This window comes from Dendronephthya gigantea, unplaced genomic scaffold (genome assembly GCF_004324835.1).
Source record: "Dendronephthya gigantea isolate DGI-Jeju-01 unplaced genomic scaffold, DenGig_1.0 000036F, whole genome shotgun sequence".
Taxonomy (NCBI): Eukaryota; Metazoa; Cnidaria; class Anthozoa; order Malacalcyonacea; family Nephtheidae; genus Dendronephthya; species Dendronephthya gigantea.
In genome coordinates, this window is record NW_021163046.1 from 1,721,315 (window position 1) to 1,734,794 (window position 13,480).

General features: G+C 35.9%; 2 protein-coding genes and 1 long non-coding RNA gene across 3 annotated transcripts; all 3 read left to right on the forward strand.

Annotated features, from left to right (window-relative positions):
* Positions 1 to 1,851: 1,851 nt before the first annotated feature.
* On the forward strand, positions 1,852 to 2,535 carry LOC114525908 (cGMP-specific 3',5'-cGMP phosphodiesterase 3-like). The gene has a single exon (XM_028547367.1). The coding sequence runs from the start codon at positions 1,852 to 1,854 to the stop codon at positions 2,533 to 2,535; it is 684 nt and encodes a 227-aa protein (XP_028403168.1).
* Positions 2,536 to 4,937: 2,402 nt separating this feature from the next.
* On the forward strand, positions 4,938 to 8,586 carry LOC114526034. Its single transcript, XR_003687293.1, has 6 exons — positions 4,938 to 5,043; positions 5,308 to 5,364; positions 5,517 to 5,597; positions 7,343 to 7,417; positions 8,255 to 8,321; positions 8,534 to 8,586. It is a non-coding gene; the product is annotated as an uncharacterized LOC114526034 (long non-coding RNA).
* A 1,042-nt stretch (positions 8,587 to 9,628) lies between these two features.
* Positions 9,629 to 11,156, forward strand: LOC114525909. Its single transcript, XM_028547368.1, has 5 exons — positions 9,629 to 9,812; positions 9,885 to 10,042; positions 10,160 to 10,336; positions 10,415 to 10,805; positions 10,891 to 11,156. Exons 1-5 carry the CDS (start codon positions 9,629 to 9,631, stop codon positions 11,154 to 11,156), a joined length of 1,176 nt encoding a protein of 391 aa, XP_028403169.1.
* The last annotated feature ends 2,324 nt before the right edge of the window (positions 11,157 to 13,480 follow it).

Below are 13,480 nucleotides of genomic sequence, written 5' to 3' on the forward strand. Positions count from 1 at the left end.
TTTGCCTTGGCCTGTGTACGTAAATATGCATTCCGGAAGTTTTAATAAAGATTTTTGGCCCAATTTCTATTTAACAAGACGCCTGATCTGGCGTTAACTCCGGCGCACGTGCCAGTCTTTAATATAGAGCTTCTGAACATAAACAATACAGTTCATATTCGCATTTAGATGCCTTGCGAGTTGCGAACCTATAAATGTTCGATTGCGAAATTTAGAAGCACACCGTACTTTAAAAAGTGTAGAAGTTCAATTGTTCAAAAATGTAAATAAACCGCGTGATACATTCGCTTTGTCTTACACTTTGCTTTTGGAATAGGCGCTTATACAGTTATATTAAATCTTCAATCCTGTGCAAACTACGACGTGTCAACGCGCCCATACACGACCACATCATCTTATTAAACGGCGAAATAGCAGCGATATTATTAAAATAGGAACAGAATCTACATGTATTAAATATATTCTCACCCCAATTCAATCTAAACTTAGTCGAACAGCATGAAAACAACGGTTTATTCGTTCCTCTTGGAGGAATTGCCGTATCTGCGAGCGAAATCGAATCGCGCATCGGAAAATTAGCCAAAGCTGTACACCACAACTCTTAGAAGATAAGACTGGAACGTAGATAAATACGGTTACATACACATTTCAAATACTAGAATGGTTCGCGCCATTTCAGACTTGCGACGACGAAAAATAATAAAAAAAAAAACAAAAACAAAACAAAACCGAGGCGAATTTTCAACTCCGTCGCTGACGCCGGAGTAATAATCATGTTTTCCACTGATCGCCAAATATATATTTGTCATACGTTTTTACATATTGTTTATTGTCTAATTACTGTAAATTACTGTATAACTTCGCTCATGCAGGTTACTTGGACAGTTCATTATAATTGATTTTTTTGTTTTTAGAAAAATGGCCTGGCGTTCAAAAGTAAAAAAAAAAATCAAGTTGTTTTCTAAACTGATGCGTGGGCCGCTGCTATACATGGTTGACATAGCCACCGATGTCTGGGTCGCAAAAGAATATTACCAAACTGGTGATATCTGGTGGTTCGGTTGGACAGTAATTTTCGTATGTCTTTCATTGATATGTGTCATTATTGCTGGAGTTTGTAAGGCAGGAAAGAAATACCCTGACAATAGGTGTAAAAGAGTATACCTCGGAATCTGCTTTCCCATCCACTATTTCCTTTATTATGTGAATCAACTTATACCCTGTCGCAATCGCGTGAATCTTGTTACTGAACGTTGCTCACTAAATTGCGAAAATGAAAACTGTGGGCAATGTAAAGAGCATCGTGAGCAAAAAAAGCATCAATCAGTAAAGTCTGAATATGATTTCGCTTGGCTTCGCCACATCGAGACAATTACGGAATCTGCGCCGCAATTGTGTCTGCAACTTTACGTTATGTTACGTGAGTGGCATTTCACAACAAACAGAATTATCTCAGGGTCTTTTTCACTGTTATCTATAGTCTGCAGTATCTACAACCTTGAAAACATGCGGCTAAAGAAGAACAACAAAAAAATTGCGCGCGAGAAAATTGCGCGGGTCTTTTTCGTGATTTGGCAACTGTTCGCTGTAGTGTCCAGATTATCTGCGATTGTTTATTGTGCATATGTTTTCGGACCTTACGTGTTTTTATTTATTTTGGTGCATTGGCTTTTAGCGACGTTGTGTTTACCTTTACATTTAGATTTAGAGGGAGTTTTCAGTTTCCTCCTTTTAAGCACGTCCAACTTTTTTTACATATCTGAAGCACTATTGCGTGTTTCAACTGACAGAAGGCCAATAATCCTGAAGATGAATCTTTCTCTGGCAATTCAAAACATTTTAATGCTGATTATGTCCCTTACTTTTGAACAATATGATGAAACAGTTAAGCGGATTGCAATATCTTGTATCTTGGGAGGACTGGTGTTGTGGACAGTCTTTTCAATCTGGTACTTCAGGTCATGGCGTCGAACACGAATTGCACCAACAGACGATCGTGTGGCAGACGCAGTTATTAACACAATGAATCGGCTTATCATAGTTGATGAGGCTAACAGAATTAATCATGCTAACAGAGTTAATGAGGATAACACAATAAATGAGCATAACACACTTAAAGGGGATAGTACAATTAATGAGGAAAACACAATTAATGAGGAAAACACAATTAATGAGGAAAACACAATTAACGAGGACAACACAATTAATGAGGATAACAGAATTAATGAGGATTGCACAATTAATGAGGAAAACACAATTAATGAGGAAAACACAATCAATGAGGAAAACACAATTAATGAGGAAAACACAATTAATGAGGATAACAGAATTAATGAGGATTGCACAATTAATGAGGATAACGCAATTAATGAGGAAAACACAATTAATGAGGAAAACACAATTAATGAGGATACCACTATAAATAAGGCTAGCACAATAAATGAGGATGGCACACTTAATGAGGATAGCACAATTAATGAGGATAACGCAATTGACGAGAATAACAGAGTTGGCGAGGTTAGGGCAATTAATTAAGATAACACAATTAATGTGGTTAATAACAGTTGGTGAGGTTAACACCATTAATGAGGATAATGAGGATAATTAAATCAACGAGGCAACACAGTTGGGAGTTATCATAATCATGGAGACTGATACAATGAAGAATGAACGTTAACAAACCATAATAATGGCGTTATGTAGTCTCGTATACGGCATTTTTTAGATCATTGCCAATGCATGCATTTAGGCCAATTTATATTTAATGGAGTTATGAAAATAATGCCATTGATATATTCAGGACTAGATTTTTCCTCGAAGGGAAGATTTTCTTGAAGGTAAGACGTTTCACGAAGATTAAGTTTTCGAACACAACACATAATTTTATGTTAATTAATTAATAAACACATGTAGCACTTTCACACGAAAACACGTTTATTTCAACCCACTTTAAAGACCTGTCGCAGGTTGCCTACAGGTTATCGACAGGCTTCTCAAATGGACGTTATAAAGACTACATTAATCATCAGTATTTTGAAGTATCAGCACTTTTATATTGTGCATTGTGAAAATTAAGTTGTAGTGAAATCAGTATAGCGTAGAAAGCCTGACGATTTTGTCCTGTCATGTAAATTTCGAATTATTTTATATTATATTAACACGAATAAAAGCCTATATCGTACACCACCAGGTTACTAATAGCAAAGACGTGCTATCTAAATACAGGATACTAATAGCAAAGACGTCTAAAGCCCGTTTTCTAATAGCTAGGAAATTTATTCGCGCGAACAAATAAAAAGTATAGGAAGCGATTCTACTTTTTTACGGCGAATTTTTTCGCAAACCAATCACACCACCTGATTTTAAAAATTGTTTCGCGTCGCGCGAATAAATTCGCCTAGTGGAAAACGAACTTAATACAGTGTGTCCTAACAGGGTGTCCCAAAAAATGATTATTGATTAAATATTTAACGGTAGCCGAATAACAGTTAATATATTCGGTACGGTAAGGTAAACGATAGAAACCGTTTATAATAATGGTGTTATAGGAAAACGACCCTATAGGCTCATTATCAAAACTTGTTCGTGATGCACTAAAAATATGTAAAGAACGCTAGCATTTATGAATTGTTATATTTATTAGCCTTTTAGTGCCAAAATAGGGTCATTATATACAAGTGCGTCTTGATAACGACAACCAATTGACAACGAGTACGCGACTACGAGTACAAGATTTGTCATTCACGTCTGTTTGCTTACGCCATCAGCCAAAAGACGTAGTCGCAGAGCTGTTGAGCATGATTTTGTTGATAAATCCCCCCGGAGATTAGGAATCACACCCGGGTATTGTGACAGAACATAGCGGAATCCAAAATTTGTACAAATTCTGTCATGGACGTTGGATTGTTTTCTTAGTTATGCGCATGCGTAAATACTTAATGAGTGAAACCGTTAATCAGCGGCGTACGGATTGGTGGAGTCAGAAATTTATATTTCAATAATAACGTCAGCAATTTAACTACAAATTCGCAAACATTTTGCTAGAACTCTTTTTAAAAATTACACCAAATAAAATGGGAAAATAATACAATTAAGATCCAGTAAAAATCATCAAGAAGCATTTATCAAAAACAAAAAGGTTTGCTCTTCAAGAATAAAAAGCGAAAAAGGAAGGATTTGTACTCTATAAAGGTTTAAAATGTTTTAATCAGGTAAGTGTCTATAAAGTATAGTTGTTTATAATATTCTGTGTTTGCTGCATGTGATGAAGGATGCAGTTTATTTATGTAATTAGCTTGATACACCGTTTTCCAAAGTCACAGTCGGATATGAAAGGCTTTTACACGTTGGGTCTAGTCGCGAACCGCAAAGCATCTATGGACTGTTTAGAGGGACAGGAAATATAATTCTGAAATCATTCGGCCAGTCCAAACAGTCCATAGATGCTTTGCAGTTCGCGACTAGACCCAGTATCCTGCTAGTTTGGGAAATGGCTAATGTTTTCTGCTGTGACAGCTGGCGTTAAAATTGTTTAAGATGCTAGCTTTTCATTTGTAGGAAAAATGTTCATAAAGTGCCCCAAAACTGCCTGGAATATGTTAAATATTCTTTTCATGTTGCCGTGTTTACGACAATTTTGATTATGGCAATTTAGTTGGAATTTGAGTGCATTAAGACAACAGTTACGCTTCATTATAACCTTCATTATCATCTCTTTATCAGTTTATCTATCGTTTCAGTCGCATTCATTGCAACCGAAATACGACAAATAAACGAAACACATACAAGAAATTGGCCTTGTTCCTTAATTTTTCGTTCATGCACCCAAATTGAATATTTCGGAATTTTTATTCTTACGTCTTACTCACGTCAAGGAAAACGTCTGTTTATGTGACAATTCACGCAGATATAATTGCATGTGACGCGGGTTGGTTTGTTGTATACAACGCATCCATGCATCCATCCATTGCTTTCATAGCTGATAAGGATACAAACTATCACGACATTTTAATAGTTCAAAATTTACACAGTTGGAACCGCATCGTAAGTATGAATCACCTTTGCTATATGCATGGAAGCGAAATTAAGTCATTTACTGGCAGAAAGGCCATAGCAAATTTCATAGCACAGGGGCGCCTTATTTTAAAAGTTAATCATTATTAATGATTAAGTAAAATAAATGTAAATTTTTTTAGCCTTAACCTTTGTGTTTATAAATATCGGGCGTATATATTGAAGAATCGCACTAGTTGTATCAGTGCTTTTATCAATTTCAAGTCACACCAAACCATTGCTTTCTACTTACAGATATTTTAATTGATGTACAATTGAGAGTTACTGCAAGTCTGCAAAAATATCGTAAAGGTGGGTGTAGAAGGTGGATTTAGCAGACGATAATTAACTGCCTGTGGCAGATCTCGTTGATGCAAAAACTCAATGTTTTCGTGTAAGTTTTATTCTTGCAGCAGCAAAACACAGGCCGGCGTTGAAAACTAAACGCTAAATTTGATTTCTAGACAGTTCAAGCAACATGAAAGCCATTACGGTGTTCTTGGTCTGCGCAATTTGCCAGGTAGCAGCGAACATTGGTCAAAACGGTAAGGCTTGCGAGGCTTATGGTTTCCATTTAGTCGTGGGTATCGTTAACATGTCAGGGTGGTTGATGTGATGTGTAGCCGGTTAGCATGCAATGAGCCATTTGCCGGAATACCGAAGTAAATTCGAATTTACATGGGCACGATTTCTTATCCGTGAAAATGGCATGTTCGATCACCAAATCAGCAGCATAAGCCAGCCTGAAATTAGCTATGCATATGTGTTGCTATTGGAGAGTTTTAGTTGGGCGTTTATGGCAAACTGCAAACGCATTTTAAACGTCGCTTACACCTAGGTCGAAAAGAACGTACATTTTAATAAGCTATCGAACTACGATATCATGGTAAACCACCATATTGCCAACCGTGTTATTGAATAGTGGTAGCCGCTTTCTTAATGAAAATCGGTAAACGCATTGAAAACGTGAACCTTAAACGTCAAACGGCAAAATTTCAACGTCAAGCCGCGGTTTGCGGTTAGCGGTTGATGATTAAAACATCAAATTAAAACTCTGCAATGTTGAAAACAATCAATTTCAAAAGAAATTAATAATCATTATGAATTTTTGCATTGTTAAATCTTAAGTCGTCATTATATTTCCATTGGTGCTGCTTCAGAAGATTGTTGTTCTTTGACTGCAACTTACTGAAAATTCAGGAACCTTTCCAGCTTTTTATATTTTCCCCAGAGCATGTAACATATTATATACGGCCATAGCTAGATGTCTAATGGAGGTGGGATTGCATATTCATACATTCACATTCCTAAAATAATTGCGTGAGCTTTCTATCGTCATCCCTGGTTGTAAATTTAAATATTATAAATCTCGCTTAGCCGAGAGTCAACGAAGCGTGTGATGGCTTTGAGTGTCGAAATAAGTCTATATGAGACCAAACAAGAACATTCTATTTGGGAACCTTAAGATTGACGTTTACGGGATACGCCAAACCGACATATTGTGTTGTAATTCCAATATCTTAAAGTGTGCAGGGTTTTGCTAAATTACAAACGTTCTACATAAAATTTGTGACGTTCAGCAGTGATATAAAAGAGCAATTGGCCGTTGCTGATGTTTTTAGCAAAGTAGAAAATTAAATTTGCCGTATGTGTTTCACGTTTGCCCTATAAAACTTCATGTTTGAAGGACTGCATACACCTACATCAGTTTAAGCATTAAATTAATTTTAAATGGCAAACGTGACATGCACATACGGAGCAAAGCTGAATTTACTGCTTTTACGTCAGAAATCCCAGCAATTGTTTTCGTATATCACTAGTCTTATCACAACATAAAGATAAAGAAGTTAAAACACAAAGTTTGTCAGCGGTTTAGCGTTTGCCATAACGCCAGTCTTAAGGTTTCTATCATCAGGATGGCTGAATTACTGCCAGAATCATGCTCGGTAAGGGCTTTTTTCCACTGTCGCGTTTTCTCTACCTATGTACAAGCACACGTAAAAGTTTCAAATCATTTAAATGTTACTTATGAAATTAACGATTGAATAGATGCATGGGGTTGCGTTTTGTGGATGATTTGATTTTTTTTCTGGCATAAAATTAAATTCTACAACATCTTGGAAGTTTTTACGGTCTTGACTTCCACTTTAAGTTTTTACGTACGTGCAAAAAAACACGACATTAGGAAGGAGCCCGAAGTATGTATACGTATGCTTTTATTCGTATATTTTAAAATTACAGTTGTATTCAACTTGGTTTCCCGGTTTAAACTTGTATAATTCCATTATAGCAGACGAATTTAAGAAGGAGACTACCGCAGCTTGGAGGAAACTACGTTCCGATGTTGTGAAACGTAGCCGTGGATGTAAGTTAGCTACGTTATACACGCGTGAACTATAAGCGCGATAATTTTGTCGTCGCTTGGAAATTTCAAGACAGAATACAACTTTTATACAGCTTATATGGAGTACTGGATTTAAAATTACGACACAAAATAGCCACGTCATATACATGCGTAAAAACGCTCAGGTTGATGCAAGTTGATATAAACAGGATGGAGTAATGTTGTGCTGCCCACATTGTTCAGAGTTGTTATCAATATTGAACAATATTGTTACACCCGATTCAGTTTTAACAATATTGTTCAATATTGATAACAACTCTGAACAATGTGGGCAGCACAACATTGCTCCATCCTGTTTATATCAACTTGCATCAACCTGAGCGTTTTTAGGCGTGTATAATTATGCATGCACATACATAATATTTATGCACGCTGTTTGAACATTACACACTGTTTGAAGATCTCATGTGATTCCGTCATGCCCTTGCTGGGCACAAAATACCTATATCAGAAGGACACCTGCATTAGTTTTTGCGTAAGGGACTCAGAAAGTACCGTAAATGGAAGCAATTACCCCCTGCCCATGGGGGTGAAAGCTTCCATTAACAGTACTTGCTGAGTCATGCAAAAAAAATAGAGTTGTCCCTCTGATAGGTATTCTGTGCCTTGGGATTTAAGCCTTCTGCTTTTGGTCATTACTATAGGACTATACTTTAATTAAATAGGTCATAAAAAATATTATGTTTGTTGAATGACGAGAAAGCTAATAGCGTGGAATGGCACGAATAATTTTAATCAATGATGCGTAATGCGGTGCTTCGGGAGACAAATTCTAATTTCTGATTTTACATTTTTCAGTTTGTCATTGGGGCGTTTTAGTTTGGTTCAAAGCAGGTGAAACTGTTCGCTGTGAATGTTTGAGATGGTGAGTCCAAATTCTTTGTAGTAAACAAGTGTCACTACCGCAGTATGGCGTTTCCAATGAGTCAAATTTCTATTTGTATACGGTGACATGTAAATACACCTGCTTCACCGCTAAATTATTCCGAAAAAAATTTAAATTTCCTGAGAGGCGTCAAATATACGACCATTTACCCCCAAATCTAAAAATGTAATCTTTTATTTTTTTAACTTCAGCAAATGTCTTGATGGTGGAATATGGTCATGCGCATACGTGTTCGAATACTGTCCACACTGATGTAAGTACTTAGACATGATGTGCTATTGGGCAGTCGTTCTTCTTACGACCATGATTGTGCGCAGTAATTCACGTACAGTATGGTAATTAGAATTCATATTATCTTTTTACACGCTGCATGCTTCTCATTGGCATATTTCATATATCATGGCGGACGAAAAAGATAAATTGTTCTTGAAATATCGTGCCATGACAAAAATACTTTTCAAAAGAATTGCAACAATGCACAAACAACAAGGGGAGTTTCGTTTTAGCAACATTTGGTTTTGAAATGTGTCCATTCAAAAGAAAAAGACTAGTTTTAGTTTAGATTATTTTTTTCTGAATGCACACGTCTCAAAAGACGGGAATAACAAAGTCTGGCAACATAACACAGTTTTCATTTATGCATTGGAAAATATGTTTTAACATGTTGTTTGATTTCTACGCATCTTCTTTCCTTTCATAGAAAAGACAGATTTGTCACGCAAAACAGATCATGCTCACACTCATTATAACGCTTATTATACACTCTAAAAAAAGGGTGTGCTGTAGTAACACACCTTTTTTGTCCTCAAAACAGCACACCTTAAGGTGTGCAAAATAGCACACCTTGTGTGTTTCATAACACATGAAAAGGTGTGTTGTTAGCTTGTCCTCATTTTAACACACCTTAAGATGTGTTCTACCATTAGGTGTGTTAGTTAGCACATCAAGGCGTGTTATTTAGCACACCCATGTGTGTTGTCTAGCACACCTTGCTGTGCTAAAATCACAACTTAAGGTGTGTTATTTAGCACACCAAAGTGTGCTATTAAACACATTGGGTGTGTTAAATGTGCCTATGGCAACTATGGGCATATCATATATGAGGGATGCTTCTTAGTCCGCACTGTTGTGCCTGTTAAGTGGATTGTCCTTTTTTATTCAGAGCTTATCAAAGTGGCTGTTCAATAATTCAATTGCTCAATATCAAATTATTGTCATGCACTGAATAACATAATGATTAAACCCAAAATTGGATTCTTCAGGCACTTTTGAACAATCCAGATGTTATGAATGAAGTTGACAATCCTCATTCTTCTGATGATGGTATAATGAGAGATATCATGGATGGAGAATTTTTCAGAAACCATCCAATATTTTCCAAAAATAATAAAGCCCTACAGCTTCTTGGTTATTATGATGACTTAGAATTAGCAAATCCATTGGGATCCAAGGCAAAGATTCACAAAATTGGTAAGTGTGAATATATTATTCTTGTTATAAGTTTATATTGTTTTTTTAAATTTTAACATATTTTATTAATAGGTGTTTTCTATTACATGCTTGGGAATATACGACCATTATATCGGTCCTCGACAAGAACAATTCAGTTGCTTTCTATTGCGAAGACCTCTGACTTGAAATTGTATGGCATAAATGCATTACTTGCGCCAACTGTTGAAGAAGTTAACAAATTAACTAAGGTATGTTAATTGATAATAATGCAATCATATGTTAATAATGATATGTATATTGATGCATATATAGCTGATTTGTATAGGCAACTTGATAGGAATATTTCAACCCTCTCCTGTTTATAGGAGCAAGGATATAGCTTTATCATTGATGGTGTTGAAAGAAAGTTTCAAGGGGATCTACTCCTTTGGAGTGGGGATACTTTAGCAAGTCAACAGATTGCAGGGTTTAAAGAGGGAGTTGGAGGTGCACTTCGCTTTTGTAGGTCTTGCCTGGCAACAAGAGAAGAGAGTAATGAACAGGTAATGGTTTTTGGTTATTTAGGTCAGTATATGTATGTGCAAATTTAGGTACAATAGGGTATTTTTATGTCTCTTCAGTTCAGATCAGAGAACTTTCAGCCAAGAACCTTAAATACCCACATCCAAATTTGCCACATGTTGGATGATCCAGAAAATAGCAGTCATGTGAAAGATCGCATTTCAACAACTTATGGTGTTAATGGAAAGTCGGTGTTGGTCAATGCTGGAAACTTTGATGTTTGTCAATGCTTCCCACAGGATATTATGCATGTTCTGTTTGAAGGTGTTATTCCATACGAAATGAAGCTACTACTTAAGGTTATAGTAGATGAAAAGAAGTTCATTTCCCTAAAGGAATTAAACCACAGAATAGAAAGTTTTGATTATGGTTACATGAATGCAAAGAACAAGCCATCACAGATTGTCCGGGAGACTGTGAACTCTTCTGATTCAAAACTTAAGCAAAGTGGTATGATAGAAAATTCATTTATTTTCCTTCTTGAATTGTAAGGCAACAGAACATTTTCAGAAACTTCAATTCTTTTTTATTTTAGCTTCACAGATGTGGTGCCTTTTCAGATTCTTTCCAATAATCGTGGGGGATCTGATTGACAAGAATTTAAAGGAGTGGCACTGTTTTTTACAATTATGGAATATTGTTCAAGTTTGCACATCCCCTGCTATAAAGGAAGAAGATGTACCTTATTTAAAGGTTTTAATTGAGGAACACCACAGGAGTTTTAAAGAGATTTACCCAAATACATCTATTATACCTAAGATGCATTATTTGATTCATATACCTGATGATATGTCTAGGTAGGATTCTATGAAGCACAGATTAACACTGATGTGAAACATGATTACACCTAAATGACAATGATCGATATAAATATGTAATGTGTTTTCTATTTAGGTTTGGGCCTCCGAGAAATTTTTGGTCCATGAGATTTGAAGCCAAGCATTCATTTATGAAGCAATGTGTGACAAAATGTTTTAAAAATGTTTGCAAGACGCTGGCAAATCGTCACCAACGGTATGTATTCAGTAATTAACAAGTAAATTAGATCAGTCAGTAAATAAAATCAGATACTCTGTTTTCTGTTTAGGTATATGTGTTGGAATTTGTTAAAAATGCCAGGGCAGATATTTACAAATTTTCTATATGATGGTGATATAGTTCCTCCCGGTAAGTGTGGTTAGCATGATCATGCATATTTTGAGTGAAAATTTGGTTGATTATATAAAATATAATTACATAAAATATAATAACAGTCATAAAATATTTTACTTGTTTAGGTAATCACAATGTTAATCTGAAGGAACATCTTCAAATCAACATGATTCGAGAGTCTGCTAAGATACCTGAAACTGATGGTCCAATAATAGGAAGCAGGTATTCTATTGTTGTAGTAGTTACATTGTATGCATTTTATTTTCAAGGTTCACTGAGGGGACAGGACAAAGGAAACTAGCACCACCAGTTGGGTCGAAAAAACTGAAGAAATCTGGAAAACATGCGGTGAAATAAGTATAATATTAAATATTTTTTTTTTGAATTTATTACAGCTTGGGGTCTGTGACAATTCATGGAGTGGAATTCAGGATTGGTTGCGCCTTGCGGCTTCTTGACATAGATGAAGATTGTGGAAGAGATTACCCCCTGTATGCTCTATTGGATGAAATAATCATATGGAATGATGAAAAATTTTTTATTGTCAATCTTCTCCATGTAACATCATTTTGGCATCATTACATGGGATATGAAGTTGGTAGAAGCTATGAGAAAAGAGTTGTGTCTCCCAACCAACTTCCATGGCATGGGGTTTTAAATTTAATAAAAAAGGAAGGGAAATTATTTATTGTAGAAAGGAACTCTAGAATGATTGAGGAATTACTGGTGTGACACTAAAGAAACAGTGCTAAAAACGTGATTTGCCACTTATTATAATGAATATAAGAATATTATTTAATAGTATTATTTATTGCGTTAATAGTTTTTCTACATGAAAATCATTGTTCAGAAATATTAATCTAACCCGACGTACGGGATAGCCACCTGACACATCTGGTTGTATTTTAATCCACGCGTAATAAGCCTATACTCAGGCGTTCGCCCGGCTGAGGGTTGCAGAAAATTGGTAGAGGCATAATACAAAGACCTGCAAAAATCAGTGGGAATTGCCATAATTGGAGAATTTTAACGAAATGTTTTAAAATATCCGCCATTCTCAACTGAGTGTGCGATTGCTTGATAGAAAGTCGCGTTCTCTGGCCTGAGACACCTTAAAAAACTCAGCGACCATTTTATAGTCCGCGCTAGAAAAATAGCTAATACACTACAATAATTTACTAGTCTTGCTTTCGCGTATCATGACTAATTGTGGTTTATGTTGGTTGTCACCTAAATGATAAAATGCTGATGTCGGATTATAACCTGGTGCGCTAATCCTTAACGAGTAAATGTGTGTTTGTGCACAAATCCGAAAGTGTGCTATTATAGAAACGTTTTAAAAAAAGGTGTGTTATTAGGAATAAAGTTTGCAAAGGTGTGCTATTTCCTTAATTACAAAAAGGTGTGTTTTGCAGAAGTGTGTTTTATAGAAAGGTGTGTTCTTAAAAGGTGTGCTGAAGGTCCATTTTCAAAAGGTGTGTTAGTGAGAGGGTGTGTTATTAAAAAATTGGTGTGTGTTTTTTAACAGGTGTGTTGGCTCTAAGGTGTGTTGAATTTGAAAGGTGTGCTAAATTAGCACACCTTTATGAAAAAAGGTGTGTTGAAATTTAAAGACAAAGATGTGCTTATGAAAAGGTGTGTTATATAACACAGTAACATGTGCTGTACAGCACACCTTGGTGTGTTCAACAGCACGCTAAGGCGTGTTAAAATTAATTTCTCATTATTTATAGCACACCTTGCGTGCTAAATAACACAGCAGTTGTGCTTTTTAGCACACCTTGGTGTGTTATTCAGCACAACTATTTTTTAGAGTGTACCAACAACTTTAGATTGCTATAGACGTAACTACGTTTGTAAATCTTATTATTTTTTTGTATGGTAATATCATGTACTAAAATCTCAAACTGTGGTCGAAAAGTTACTTGATGGGAGCGCTGTAAATCTACATTTGACGCAGCTTAAGTGCTTTT

What these genes read in the sequence shown, in the direction of transcription:
- LOC114525908 (XM_028547367.1), top strand. Translation starts at nt 1,852, where the DNA reads ATGTCCCTTACTTTTGAACAATATGATGAAACAGTTAAGCGGATTGCA.
- LOC114525909 (XM_028547368.1), top strand. Translation starts at nt 9,629, where the DNA reads ATGAATGAAGTTGACAATCCTCATTCTTCTGATGATGGTATAATGAGA. An exon ending in GGCAAAGATTCACAAAATTG is followed by an intron (nt 9,813 to 9,884) that starts GTAAGTGTGAAT and finishes TTTTATTAATAG; the next exon opens with GTGTTTTCTATTACATGCTT. An exon ending in AAGTTAACAAATTAACTAAG is followed by an intron (nt 10,043 to 10,159) that starts GTATGTTAATTG and finishes TCCTGTTTATAG; the next exon opens with GAGCAAGGATATAGCTTTAT.